This window comes from Podarcis erhardii (genome assembly GCF_964252035.2).
Source record: "Podarcis erhardii genome assembly, chromosome: 1".
Classification (NCBI taxonomy): Eukaryota; Metazoa; Chordata; class Lepidosauria; order Squamata; family Lacertidae; genus Podarcis; species Podarcis erhardii.
The window spans coordinates 139,254,179-139,268,670 of NC_138497.1; the positions used below are offsets into that span (position 1 = coordinate 139,254,179).

Genomic DNA, 14,492 nt, shown 5'->3' on the forward strand with positions numbered 1-14,492 from the left:
CATCACATTCAGTGATGTTAATGCAATATGACTGTATGCTGCTGTGAAACCGAATAGCTCTTCTGTGAGGAACTGTTGAAGGTTTTAAGAAAAGCCCAATTGTTAAGCAAGCTTTTCTTCAATGCCATGTCCAATTGTAGTCCCCCCTCCCCACCCCGGACTGGAAGTACACTGGATATTATAAAAATGTTCAGTTGCATTTCTACATTACAGACTGTTAAGATTGTAGCTTACTGCAAATTTGGCTTTTAACTTTTAAAAATACTTTTTGTCCAATGAATTAAATTTTTAATCTTATCTCTGACACAACTATTTTAAATGCAAGTTTTTAAAATTAAAAAATTATTTCTGTACACTACAGTGTGATGTTGATAGATTGAGATGCTGAACAGAAAGATGAAGCATGTACCCCTTTAGGAGCTCAGATTTTGTATGTAATATCACAAATCATGATTATCGCATGACATTGCTGGCTTGTCACCAGATATAATGGATGATGAGCTGGCTAGTCTTTCCCTCTTCTATCTCTTCTGAATTTTTCCCAGGCCTGGGTAGCAGTTTGAGAGAAACTGCAGCGCCATGACTAAAGAGTGGCAGTTCTTACTTAGTTTGCCCTTCAAAACTTTTTAAGCAATAGGATTACTGCAGGATAATTGAAATGATGTATACAGACACCATAAATTAGCCAGCTTGTCTTTACTCTTACCACCCACCCACCCAGTCCCAGCCTGAGAAGACTATCCTTAGAATCTGTATACCATGTGTTTGAACCTGTCCTCCTGCTAGCCAACAGCAGAGTTGACTCTTCCTGGGCATAGCATCTGTCTCCCAAATCTTTTCTAATGCCTTATATGCAACACTGTCATGAAAATAGTGCACTTAGGAGCTGGCCAGAACTCTGTTCTTAAATGTGACCAAAATAGCACGCGTAGCAAAGGGTGTGTATTTAAATGAAATAAATTTATTTGGTTCACTCTTAAATCCAACTTCATTTTCTCCCTATAATAAATGGAGAGCTGATCTGCAACCACTCTTAACTCTTTACTATACTGGTCAAGTTTCTCTGGCTATAATATTTTGAAAGACATACTACAGCTCTCAAAGAACTCTTCTTACAAATTAGTTTGTCTGATGTTGTGTGCGACTTCCATTTATCCAATTGGTCACAACCAAAATGGCTGTATATCTAGCACATTCTGTATTTATTGTAAAATACTGGATGCCATATCATAATTCACCTGTTTACCTCTGCATACAGCTACTGTACCTGTCCCCAAAAGTATTATTTTACACCCTCCCTTCAGTGTTTCAGATTTGTAGAGGATTAACTTGGGAGTCAGTAATTGGTGACCCTGTCACCTTCTTAAAGTTTCTTATATTGTAATATTTTTTCACAAAAGCACCTTCAGTTTAACAGGTGTTAGAGCAAGATTTTAGAGCAATACTGATTACTTTTTCATATGCTTGTATTCAGAAATCCCTGTATTTTGCAAGTTCTTGTTTTCTATATAGATATTTTCAAGCAGACTTCCTGCTTTTGCATCTCCCCTTCCCTTCATTTTGTATCCTTAAATTTACATAGCTTTAAGTGGGACGTGGGTGACGCTGTGGGTTAAACCACAGAGCCTAGGACTTGCCAATCAGAAGGTCGGCGGTTCGAATCCCAGTGACGGAGTGAGCTCCCGGTGCCCAGTCCCAGCTCCTGCCAACCTGGCAGTTCGAAAGCACGTCCCACCTCTGGCGGGAAGGTAAACGGCATTTCCATGCACCAGAAGTGGCTTAGTACTGCTGGCCACACGACCCGGAAGCTGTATGCCTGCTCCCTTGGCCAATAAAGCGAGATGAGCGCCGCAACCCCAGAGTCGGTCACGACTGGACCTAATGGTCAGGGGTCCCTTTACCTTTACCTTACTAAGTGAACTGGACCAAAAACTAGTTATCAAGATCAGTTACTCTTGTTTATCAGTGTTTATTTTCAAAACATTTAAGTTATTAAGGAATGAACAAATCTGTGTTGAATGTAGAACAAAATACATTTGTCTTAGATTGCAAGCTGACACATACAATCTTCAAGCAAGAGGCACCCTGATTTTGTAATGCATATTACAAAGTTTTCTGAAATCAAAGGATAGCACTGGACCAATATACTTCCAAGCTGCCAAGATGATATTCTCTGTAGCACAGGAAAACCTGCAGTTTTCCTTTAGCAGCACCATAATTCCACAACATCCCACCCACACATATACAAGAAAGCAGCCCTCCCAAGTCGCAACCTGATTTCATCGGTCAAGGGAACGCTTTTGAGCAGCTTCACAACATACGTTCCTCAGGAGATTAATCACCGCTCTGGGATCATCACTCTTCATTATAGCACTCCCAGACACAATCATATTTGCTCCAGCCTGCAAAGAGGAAAAAGCCAGTTATATTTTAAAAGAAGAACTTACTGCATGTTTATATTCATGAGATGATGTAAAGGAAATACATTCTAGGGCTGTGCTCAAGACAAATTCGGCCTATTTGGAGGGATGTGTCAGGTTCAGGTAACCTTGGATTGCAACAAGTTGGACTGGATCCCCCCCCCCCAATAGCTGTAGAGCAAAGGGAGCAGTCCTGCAAGGGGCACCACCTCTGGTCTCAGGGAGGAAAAGGTCTTCTTCCCCCACCCCTCCTGGCTATATGTTCAATTAGGATTTGAAAATGCTAATGAAACAAGCCCTGCCCCATATTGGGGTGGTTCCTATGTCAACCTGATGCCCCCCATGGGTCACGGTGACAGGCAGTGAGCAGCCCTAGTACATTCCAATAAGAAATTAAAAGCAACTTGTCAGATCTGCCATTCTAACTTTATATTCTCCTTGCTGCTCATCAGTAGAGAAAGGGCATTCAGAATTTCTCAAAGGTGCAAGAATATTCAACTATTCTGTTTCTGAAAGCTGCTAGTCTTACCTCTGCACATTTATGAATAGTATCTGGCCCTACACCACCATCCACTTCAATATCCAAGGAAGGAAACTGTGTTCTCAGCCAATGAACCTAGTTCACAGAAATAACATTATTACCAAGTCACAGGAGCTGTAATCTCTAGTCTCCTTCCATGTGTGCAAAAACTAGGCATCAATCCTTAGTATAACGGCACTCTACTATGAAAACATTCAAAACATTTTCCATAATCCTACTATATTCACAGCTGCTGTACTCAAAATAATAAATGTCCAAATCTACCTTTGGCATCATATCTTCCATGAACTTCTGTCCACCAAATCCAGGTTCCACAGTCATAACTAAGGCCATGTCTATCTGATTGGCCCATGGTGCTAAATATTCTACTGTAGTTCCTGGCTTGATAGCCAAACCAACCTATGGAAACACAATAGATTATTATATATTAACTGAACCTACATCTTGGATTAGTAGTAAATCACTTTTACAAAAGAAAGCTATGACATGATTCCCACTAACTCAACAGTGAACATTTCCTCCTGGGCAAAGGAGATCAGTACCCAGTGTTGTCTTCATAAGTTCATTTTTCTGCCATATCTGCATATGAATAAAAGTTGTTTCCGTGCGCTGCTCTGGTTCGCCAGAAGCGGCTTAGTCATGCTGGCCACATGACCCGAAAGCTGTCTGAGGACAAACGCCGCCTCCCTCGGCCAATAAAGCGAGATGAGCGTCGCAACCCCAGAGTCGGTCACGACTGAACCTAATGGTCAGGGGTCCCTTTACCTTTTAAGCTCTTCAAAACCTAATGTAAGCATTGATTTTACATTTCCAGTGATTAAATAGTATCTTGCGATCTCTTTCCAAATATACAATGCCTCTTTCCAAATATATAATTCAGTTAAAATTGTGCCACCATCACCACACAAAGATGATGAGAGCATTATAAAATTCTTGAACTGTATGGACATTTGAGGAGAAATGTGCTTGCTGTTTTCCAGGTGTATAGTTTAGATTATACTTGAGTGCACTCAACTCAAGTATAATCTAAATTAGATTGTCAAGAAACAGGCAGTTGCCAAATTGCACATGCCCTTAAGAAATTAGCTGCAGTCTACTACCTAAGGCAGGAGTTCCTAAACTGCGTGTTGCATGAACTCTGAGCCTGCTACAAGAAAAACAGATAATTAAATGTTCTCACTAGCCCAAGTGTATAGCCATGGAAGAGACTTCACTCTGTCTATGTGTGGCTCACTGCCCTGCCAAAACTTCTTCCAATCAGACTTGGCTGGGATCAGCTAGTTCTGCATCAGCTATGGAGCACTCAAGCACTCCCAATTAAAAAATTGGAATTGGCTATCTTCTGGTGGTTGCCTGCAACATATATACATGAATGGATGGTCTCAGCTTTGTCTCCTTCCAAATTAGAAGAAATGCCCCAAACAATGCCTCAAATAAGCAGAAGATACATGCTCTCTTGAGGGTATTTTTTTAAAAAAAAGTGCTGGAAGAACAAAACCAACCAACCAACCAAACACACTAAAAGGGGTTGGGTGTTTTTTGTTTAAGAGTAAAGTATGCTTACAGCTGTAATTCAGACAAAGTGCTTCATCTTTCAGTGGTTTAAGGAAACGCTTACAAAGTAGACCCAGAAGCTGTTAAACTGTTTAGCGCCCCAAACTTCTCACCTTCATCCCATTTTCTCTTATGTCCTTAATGAGTGCCCCTGGATTGTTAGTAGCTTCTATGTGAAAGGTATATTGATTGGCACCTGCTACAGCCATAGGCTTCACCCACTGTTCTGGCTTAGCAACCATCATATGCATATCTAGAAAGAACCAAGTAGATCAGAAACATGAAAACAGCACATTTACTGAATCGCTACCTCAAGCATGCTCTCATAATTTATACAGCAAAACACATGCACTTAAACTGCACCCAAATCTTGTTGGAAGCCACAGTGAATGGCTACCTAGAGAGATGCCTTACTTTCTATAACTTCTTGGAGTTGGAAGCAGCAGAAACCACCTATGGTCCCTCTCAAAATGTAGGCTTTTCGGTGGCCAGCTCTCAATGATTTGTTTAAAAGTCCAACAATGCAGGGGCAAAGAACAAGCATTCTTTAGAGCATTTTGTGCAGGGTTCTGTTCCTGGCACGTCTGTGAAGTGTATATAAGCGGGCCCCACCAGATCCAAAACACGGTGATAGCGCATCAATTGGACGTGCCTAAAATGGTTGCTACCTGTATATGTAGGCTAAGAGCACTTTAAAAAATATTTATTGTGTGTTGCAGAATATGACAGTGTGATGCCAGAGTGTTTAATGTTCTGGCTAAAAGAAATTACTAAACTGCACTGATTCTACAAATCTCATCACATTTGTTGGCTGTTTTTGTTTCAAAATACCACAGAATCATTAGCAGGAAAATTATTATCAAACAGGTACCACTCCGACGGGAAGATAAACGGCGTTTCCGTGTGCTGCTCTGGTTCGCCAGAAGCAGCTTAGTCATGCTGGCCACATGACCCGGAAGCTGTACGCCGGCTTCCTCGGCCAATAAAGTGAGATGAGCTGCAACCCCAGAGTCGGCCACGACTGGACCTAATGGTCGGGGGTCCTTTTACCTTTACCTTTAATGTAACTCATGGGAGACATGTTAGCTGAAGCCTTCTAGTACATGATAAAGTGCCAATGCTGGCTGCTAAGAAGGTAAAATGAAACTCCAGTTTTGCTTCTGAGAATCTTGAGGGAGACATTCAAACATTTTTAAAAATCAAATAGCTTACCGAAGAAGGGCTGCTGACCCAGCTGCTTCCGAAGGCTCTCTACAACAGGGTGGCCAAAAGTGATGTTTGGTACAAAATGCCTACCCAATTGGGAGGGAAATAAGAAAGATAATTTATTTTAAGGTTTTGAGAAAATAGTTCTATTTAGTTCTATAAGTGTCAGTCAATTTTAGAATGGAAATTGCTTTCAGCTTTGATTTTATACTGCTATCGAGAAATCTTAAACGCCCCACAATTCAGTACAGGTGACTTGCAGCTTACATACATTTAACTTCCTATCCCTCTTTCTTGAGGATTCTTGAGGGATTTATACAGACCGTCTAGAGCAGGGGTGTCAAACACAAATTCATCGGGGACCACATCAGCAGTTTGGTCACCCTCAAAGGGCCGATTGTATCTGTAGGACTATGTGTCCACTCTTTATTATCATAAATTATTGTCACTGCATTCAATTATTACTGTTTTTTGTAATAATGTAGACAGTCCAGAAGGATGTTATGGTCGACTGTATCAAAGGAGATCCGGCAGAACTAGGAAACAAAGTTGTTCCAAATGATGAGCCCTAATGAGACGATTGCTGCAATCCTATGTGCATTTACTTGAAACTCCTGTCGAAGAAAGTGAGGCTGGCTGTAAACATACACGACATGGGGCTGTAAATAAAATGTGGGGGGGGGGGAGAGAGAGAGAAAGAGAAAGAGAGAGAGAGAGAGCGCGCGCGCTCTGACAGGAAAGCATCAACATGCCTTGTGCACTCTCATTTTCCTTGGCTAATTCCCCTGCCCCCCCAATCTTGGGGTGCCATTGCATAGCGCAAAAGGCGAAAGAGCGCGAGCGCGCTGCCTGCAACTGGATCTCCGGCTTCTTCCTTTCCTTCCCCGAGGCGGGAGGGAGAGATCAAGACGGAGCTGCTGGCAGGGCGGAGAGCGAGCCGCCCAATTGTGTGACCGTGTGATGGAAGGGCTGCAAGGAGCCGCGTCCGATCTCCTCCCAGGAATGTGCCAGCGGGACTGACATGTGCCGGAAGGCGGGGAGAACCGCCCAGCACCGCTGCGCGGGCGCAGAGTCCAACTTGTGGAGCTGAGATACAGAGCCGGGCTCCAGATCACCTTCCTCGCTTGGCTTGCCGCGAAATTGCAAGAGGAGGAGGAGGAAGGCGGCGGCGGTGGGGGGCGGGGAGCGGAGGGGGTGCCAGGGAACACAGCCCCCTCCCATCACGGCCATCATCATCGCTGCCCCCACTTTACATTTATTTTAAGGGTGTTTAGAGTGTGTGCGCGCGCCCCTCTCTCTCTCTCTCTCCCACTTACCCCCCCCACCAGCCACCCCATATTCCCAAAGAACAACTTGATCACGGGCATCGTCGGTCCTGGAAAGGATGGCTGTGCAAAGATGGAGAGGGAGGCGAAATGAAGAGGAAGGGAAGCCCCGGGCTGGTGAAATCCAGCGCGGAGGAGAAGAGGACGCCTCCCGCAGGGCGAGTTTGCACGCCGGGATCCAGCATCCCCGGAGAATTTTTTTTCTCTCCGAGGAGAAAGACTCCCCCTCCGCGGCGCAGAGAGACCTGACCTTCCGCTTGCTCTTTTTGAGCAGTGAGCAGGAGAGAGAAGCCAGCTGCCCGCCTCGCTTCGGCCCCCGACAACTAAGGCACAAGTTGAGAGACGCGGGGACATTTGAAGCAGCAGCCACGTCCTTAAGAGCGACGGGGGGAGGCGAGTAGGGAGCCGCACCATGTAAACTTTATTGTGTCAAAAAAAAAAAAAAGCGAGAATAAAAGATGAAGGCTGGCAGCCGGCGGCGCCTACACGGGCCACATGAGGAGGTCTGGCGGGCTGGATTTGGTCCGCGGGCCTTGTGTTTGACACCCGTGGTCTAGAGAATTGCAGACTACATACACACCAACACACCTCTCAAACTTCAATAGGGCTTGCATATTTATCTGCACCCTGAAGCATGTTTATACTGTAGCACCCTGCTTGTGGTTAACGCTTAGCTGGAATGAAATATTCAACGCAGCAATAGAGAAATTAAAATAATAATTTATTTGTCAGACAAATAAATGAGAGGCACAGTGGTATATGGTTACCAAGCTCTAGCCTGCTCTCCTGCCATTCTGGCCAGCACTTATATTTCCTTAACCCAGCCCCCTTGCTCCTCCTGTGGCTGCCTCTGTCCAATCAGCCTGGTTGAAATTCCTATTGGCTGTTTGCTAGAACCAATCATAAAAGATACACCCATTTCCTATTGCCCTTTTATGGGAGATAAAGAGCTATATTTAATTGGCAAACAAGTAGCCATTAACCTCTACAAGGCACCTTAATTACCAAATCACCTTTGCCCCCTTAATTCTAAAATAGAGCAGATGGCTAAAACAGATGGTGGCTAATTCTATTTTAAACAGGTATCAGAGATCTTTTGTACGCATCATCAATGAAAGATCTCCTTCTTTGGAGGTTCCTTTAAACAAAAACCTAACAACCATCTGTCTAGAGTGCTCTGATGGTGTTTTCCTGCCTGACAGGGGGGCTGGGCTGATGGCTGACTTAATTTCAGGATAGTTACAACTCTTACAACTATATGAAATAAGAACCCAACATTTCTTAAATCCTTTGCATAATTACATTTAAGCCAATATATTTAATACATAATATATATAGTTTTTTTATAAGCAAAGATGTTTTCAAAGTAAGAAAAAACTTAAAAACACTTTCTTCAGAGAGAAGCCCTTTCCCTATTTCCATTAGCTCTTGCCCTTAGGAAAATGTGGCTCAAGTCTCTAACAGGAGGCACAATAATTCTTACTATTTACCAACTTAATTGTAGCTTAATTGTATTCTGTAACATGCAAGGTCAGTGACCTCGCTCTCAGCCTTTTATGACTGCAATAAACCAGAGGGCCTCTCTGGCCAAAGAGCTTGCCAGCTGCCTGCTGGTTTCCTGCCGAAAGGAACATTTGTGGATTTTAAGCTAATTTTTAGAATACAGGAATCTGATCAAAATATAAGCCTTGATATAGATGCAGGCTATGATCAGATGCCTCAATACAACAAAAGAACAGAACCAGACCAGTACGATTTCTTTTAGCATGCGCACACACCACCCTGATGCTGCTTATTTGAAGAGGGTTACATTGTAGCCCTAGTCTACTTCCCGCAGACAACCCCACAGGGATGCCCCACCCATGAGGAAAAGTGAGTCAAGGGCCTCAGGGTCCACCGGGGCAGCAGGTCCCAGTGTTGACATTTCTTCCCACACCCTTGTTTCTGATGCAGATCTTCCTTGGCCCCTTCTTCCCTTGTGTAGTAAGTGGAGTGCCATTTTGGGATCTATCTTGGGTGCCAGCATTTGGGCTAGTGAGTGAAAAAGGTTTATGCACATAGGTTATTCCATGTACTGGGAACCCTACACAACCCAGTTATGTGTAGTTCCACTCTCATTTTCCACTGGACCTGCAGATATTAGAGGAGACTAGGAGCATGATCCTGCTCAACCATACACTGAATGAACAGATAAAAGTGAAGACAGAATGCATGACTCTTGCACTGCATTTTCAGACACAATTGTTTTGCTCCAGATGTATGCATGAAGAAACGCATTTGCTGAAACAGGTTCCTTGCCAATAAAACTAGCACAAATTTTGTTGTGGCTGCTAGAGGAAACCACACTGTAGGTGTACATTCTGAAGTAGTAGTTTCTTTAAAAGCAACAAGAGACGAACATGCACAGTGCCTGCAAACTGTCAACCAAGCCGTAACGGAAAATACAATCTTTTCCCTCACTCCGATATAGTTATACCAAACTTTACTCAGTAAAGTACTGTGGACTGTATTATGGGTAATGAAATTTGCCTTTTACCGAAATGGCAATTCAAAACATTGCTGAAGTGCAAAAGGCAACTGATGTGCATCTGCCGAGAAGTAGCATTTCTAGTCACAAGATGCCACTCTACCTATGAGATGCCCAGTTATGCCAGTCCAATAAAGTGTATTGGATGGTAAGAAAATGTATTATGCCCACATGCTGTATTCCATTTTAGTTCTACAGCTAGCATATAGCTACTAACTAAAAGCACATTTAAAGATTTTGTATACTTAATATATAATTTTAAAGAAAAGCTATACAAGTCACCACTTTTTTTACACTTGACTAATATAACCAAGAATGTTCCCAGTCCTGCAAGGAAGAAGGGAAGGAGCAAATATGTATGTGGTGCTTCCAGATAACAATGTATTTATTTGGTGCATGCATGCAGATTTTATGCAGCATTCACACAACATTTTCATCAAAATGCTATCCTATATGATTTTTCCATTTAATGTGGATTAACTTTTTCCACAGAAAATCAAAGAACTTTATTAAAAGCTCTATGGAAACAGCAAATTGAAATTAATCAGGGATTAATGTAAAATTAGGGACGCAGGTGGCGCTGTGAGTTAAACCACAGAGCCTAGGACTTGCGGATCAGAAGGTCGGCGGTTCGAATCCCCACGATGGGGTGAGCTCCTGTAGTTCGGTCCCTGCTCCTGCCAACCTAGCAGTTCGAAAGCACGTCAAAGTGCAAGTAGATAAATAGGTACCGCTCCGGCAGGAAGGTAAACGGCATTTCCGTGTGCTGCTCTGGTCACATGCTGGCCACATGACCCGGAAGCTGTACGCCGGCTCCCTACCTTCCTACCTATTTATCTACTCACACTTTGACGTACTTTCTATGCACAATAAATCTTGCTTGTGTCTAACTTGCCACAAGATTTCAGACAAGACTTGCTCCATTTCACCAAACCCAACAAATGCTCACTAGGGGAGACAGATTTGATAATTTGACAACACTAATAGATTAGGTTGATAAAATCAGATTAATAAATAGATTGGAATGGATTAATAGATAAATATGTCAGATTATTAGATAGATTGTATTAGACTGAGTAGAGTAGATTAACAGGTGGGTTGATTAATGACATTAAATAGATAAGGCCAGAAAGCTAGATTAGATGGACAGATAAATAGATTAGATGATCCAGGTAGATAAAAGGGACACGGGTGGCGCTGTGGGTTAAACCACAGAGCCTAGGACTTGCCAATCAGAAGGTCGGCAGTTCGAATCCCTGTGACGGGGTGAGCTCCCGTTGCTCAGTCCCAGCTCCTGCCAACCTAGCAGTTCGAAAGCATGCTAAAAAGTGCAAGTAGATAAATAGGTACCGCTCCGGCGGGAAGGTAAACGGCGTTTCCGTGCGCTGCTTTGGTTTGCCAGATGCGGCTTAGTCATGCTGGCCACATGACCTGGAAGCTGTACTCCGGCTTCCACGGCCAATAAAGTGAGATGAGCGCCGCAACCCCTAATGGTCCTAATGGTCAGGGGTCCCTTTACCTTTTTAGATAGATCAAAATAATCAGATTAATGGATTGGATCAGACCAGGTAGATAATATATAGGTTGGTTGATTATTTAAAAAAATGATTAGCTGATTATATTAAATCGGTTGATTCTATTAAATACCAGATAGATAAACAAAATCAGATTAGATGGATTGGATTAGATTAGATTGGGGGGGGGGAAGTAAAAAAATAGTCCAGCAGCACTTTAGAGAGCAACTAAGTTGTTCTGGGTATAAGCTTTCGTATCTCAAGTGTGCATGCACACAAAAGTTTATGCCCAGAACAACTTAGTTGGTCTCTAAGGTGCTATTGGACTATTTTTTAATTTTTAATTTCGACTGCATCAGACCAACCAACATGGCTACCTACCTGAATCTGGATTAGATTGAATGGAGTAGATTATGAGGCAGATTGACTATATTAGATTTGCTAGACTGGAATGCGCATATTAAATCTACAGGACTGTCGCGGGGGGGGGTCACCAGAGACGCCCCGCATTTTAACCGGAAGCGCGGGCTGCGCGCCCCCCCCTCTGGTTTCCGAGCCCTCTTTCGGCCTCCCCTTCGCGGCCCGCGGCGCAGTTACCCGTCCATTACATCCAGGTGCAGGTAGTCCGCTCCGCAGTCCACCATCCGGCCGCACTCGGCGCCCAGGGCCGCCAGGTCGCTGTTGAGGATGGAGGGGCCGACGCGGCAGCCGGACGCCATGGCGGAGGGACGGGAGGGCCAGCTTCGCGCGAGGCTTCCGCCCGCCCTCCTGGCCTGGCCGGAAACGAAGGCGCCGGGCGGAAGCGCGCGCCTGATGGGAAACGTAGTCCGCGAGCCGCGCCTCGGCTTCTGGGTGAGCGTCGCCTGCGGCGCGCCAGGCTCGGAAACCTCTCCGGAAGCCACGCCTCTGCTATTCTTTCCCCCGCTCATCTTTCCCTCAGCTCTGCAGACGGGGTGGAACTACGCATCCCACAAGGCCCCGCGCGCGCCACGTGCCTGCGAATGGATAACCGCTAATAGGACGAAATGTTTCTTAAGAAGGACAATCAATCGATCAGTCCACCTCGGGGGCGGGGCTGGTTGCCGGTGCTCCGGATTGGCCTCTGAGGAGCTGCGCGCGTCGAAGCCAGCCGACCAGCCACTCGGCTCCCGCCTTCCAGTCACCTCATGGTGGGCGGAATTCTATTGGCTGGCTTGGAGGAGGAGGGCGACCAGCCAATCGCATGCAAGCGCGCAATCGTTCCCTTCCAATCGAAAGGCCTCCGTTTGGTAGGCGGGGTCCTAATTAGCTGTGGTGGAAGGGAGCGCTGCCTGGAGCGCCGCGTCTGGGCCCTAGCGCTCCCTCCAGCTGCGCGGAGCAGCCTAGCTGCGCTCAGGGGGCTTCACCTACTATTATTTGTTAATTTTGTAATGCAGCTGTGATAAGAATGTTAAAGTCTTCGATATATAATAAATGTTCCTAAGTTCCTAACCAAGCACGTACATAGATCAGCACAGGAAGACCGACCTGGAACCATTTTGAATCCCAAACTGAGCAAATGTTTTCTCTGCAAGGTCAAAGGAAAATGGAAAAGCCTCCCCTTTGTCTTTTCCTTCACAAATCCTGTCTTAAGGGTATGTCTGCCTGTGTTTGAATAGGGTGTGAGCCTGTGACCTGGCCCAGGAACTAAGTATTTATCATTACCAAAGACTGGCCAGGCTCCCCAGGCAATCCAATCAAGTAACCTGCCAGACAGGAGATAAACAGGGACAGGAGAAAAAACAACATTCAAATGTTCTGTTTTAGACCGCCTTTTTGTGATGTAGGTGTGATGGATCTCAGGGGTTTTAGGTTACACCCCTTCTGTGATGTATGTATGTATCATGTATCTGGGGGTGGTCTTGATCTATAGGGTGGCAATTTCAAAAGTATAAGGCCTTGCACACCATTTTTCTGGGTCCCTCCCCTCTCCTGTGTGTGAGGGGAGCACCCTGTTGCAACAGATCGATAAAGATCAAGCTTACTAGCTGCTTTGCTTCTCAATATTCTCTGCTTGGCCTCTGTTATTCTCTCCTACCAATAGGGAACCTATGTAAGGACTCTATATGGGCTCTTGGATACCCCATAAGGGAAAAGGGCAGATTTTTGTTTACAACACCGCCCACCACCGGAAGATCACAGGGTGAAACACAAAATGCGTAATAAAACAAAAACAAGAATACAAACTCATATGCCCCCAACATTTAAAAGGCCATGGAATGTTAATCAATGTTTTTCCTTCATGGAGGTGGAAAGTGAGCCTCTTTGAGGAGAGCATTCCACAAATGGGAAGCCACCGCAGAAAAGGCTCCCCTCTGGACCTCATGGGGGGAGCACAGGAAGAAGGGCCTCCCATGACAGGCAGCAGCTTTAATCTGAAATGGGGATCATTGCCCCCTAGGCACAGCCAATAAGATGGGGTGAAGCAGCAAGAGGCAGTGTCCCACTGTTTCCACTGGAATGACCCCCTGCCTCATGCTGGGTTTCTGCAAGACCGGGGGTGGGGGGTGGGGCAGCCTTCCAACACATGGTGATGGCACTCGTCTTCACCACCCCTGGGGCAGAGAAGGTGAGCGGCAAGGCCTTGTGGAATGCCCTCACCTCTCGAGTGGGGGGGGGGGGCTTGGGGGTCTTCCAGCAGCAGCAGAAGTGGCAGAGAGAACACGGGTCGGGGGTTGCAAGGGAGACATATTTCTGCCCCTGCCTGCCTTGTGGTAAGCACAATGTCTGCTCCATGTTATGCCACCGAAGTGACTTCAATCCAATGTTTTCATAGAATCGTAGAGTTGGGATGGATCCCAAGGATCATCTAGTCCAACCCCCTGCAATGCAGGAATCTCAACTAAAGCATCCATGACGGATGGCCATCCAACCTCCGCTTAAAAACCTCCAAGGAAGGAGAGTCCCCAACCTCCTGAGTGAGTCTGTACCACTGTCAAACAGCTCTTGCTGTCAGAAATTTTTTCCTGATGTTTAGTCGGAATCTCCTTTCTTGTCCTTTGAAGCCATTGGTTCGGGTCCTAGCCTAAGGGGGAAATGGCATTTGTACAGATGATACTTGTTTGCTTCTTATCGACTGTAGCATCCTAAGCAGCAGACATTGGGGGAGGGGGGAAGACTCGGAATTGGCTTGTTTATGCCTAATATAGAGACTCAATCCCTGTCTGACCTTCCAGTAAACAAGACTAGATTATTGTTACAGGTAAATCCTTGCCTTCCAAGCTTGTTCAGTTGAGCAATGTTACATGTGCTGTGCGAGTTACTCCACTCACCCATTTATCTTACTAGTAGCGCACTGGCACAGGCGACAGCATGCTAAGTGGGCACACAAAGTTGTTGATACATGGCAAGTGGCATATATTTTTTTCCTGGATTATTTTCCCATCC

The 14,492-nt window shown here is 45.1% G+C and overlaps 1 protein-coding gene across 4 annotated transcripts; it reads right to left on the minus strand.

Annotated features, from left to right (window-relative positions):
- Positions 1–1,953: 1,953 nt before the first annotated feature.
- On the minus strand, positions 1,954–12,031 carry RPE (ribulose-5-phosphate-3-epimerase). 4 transcript variants are annotated; one of them, XM_081843921.1, is made up of 6 exons: positions 11,685–12,031; positions 5,728–5,807; positions 4,629–4,768; positions 3,226–3,360; positions 2,950–3,036; positions 1,954–2,402 (listed from the first exon to the last, which is right to left on the minus strand). In XM_081843921.1, exons 1-6 carry the CDS (start codon positions 12,014–12,016, stop codon positions 2,280–2,282), a joined length of 897 nt encoding a protein of 298 aa, XP_081700047.1. In that variant the 5' UTR covers positions 12,017–12,031; the 3' UTR covers positions 1,954–2,279. The 4 variants fall into 4 exon arrangements, with proteins under 4 accessions (XP_081700047.1, XP_081700049.1, XP_081700050.1 ...); XM_081843923.1 differs by having other exon boundaries at positions 11,696–11,820; XM_081843924.1 differs by lacking the exon at positions 11,685–12,031 and adding an exon at positions 11,469–11,551.
- Between the last annotated feature and the right edge of the window lie 2,461 nt (positions 12,032–14,492).

Bases quoted from the DNA above. Each gene is read 5' to 3' on its own strand.
- RPE (XM_081843921.1), bottom strand. From the start codon at position 12,016: ATGAGCGGGGGAAAGAATAGCAGAGGCGTGGCTTCCGGAGAGGTTTCC. The intron at 5,808-11,684 runs GTAACTGCGCCG...CCAATTGGGTAG, and splicing joins CACCTGGATGTAATGGACGG to GCATTTTGTACCAAACATCA. The intron at 4,769-5,727 runs GTAAGCTATTTG...GGTTCTTTCTAG, and splicing joins GGGTCAGCAGCCCTTCTTCG to ATATGCATATGATGGTTGCT.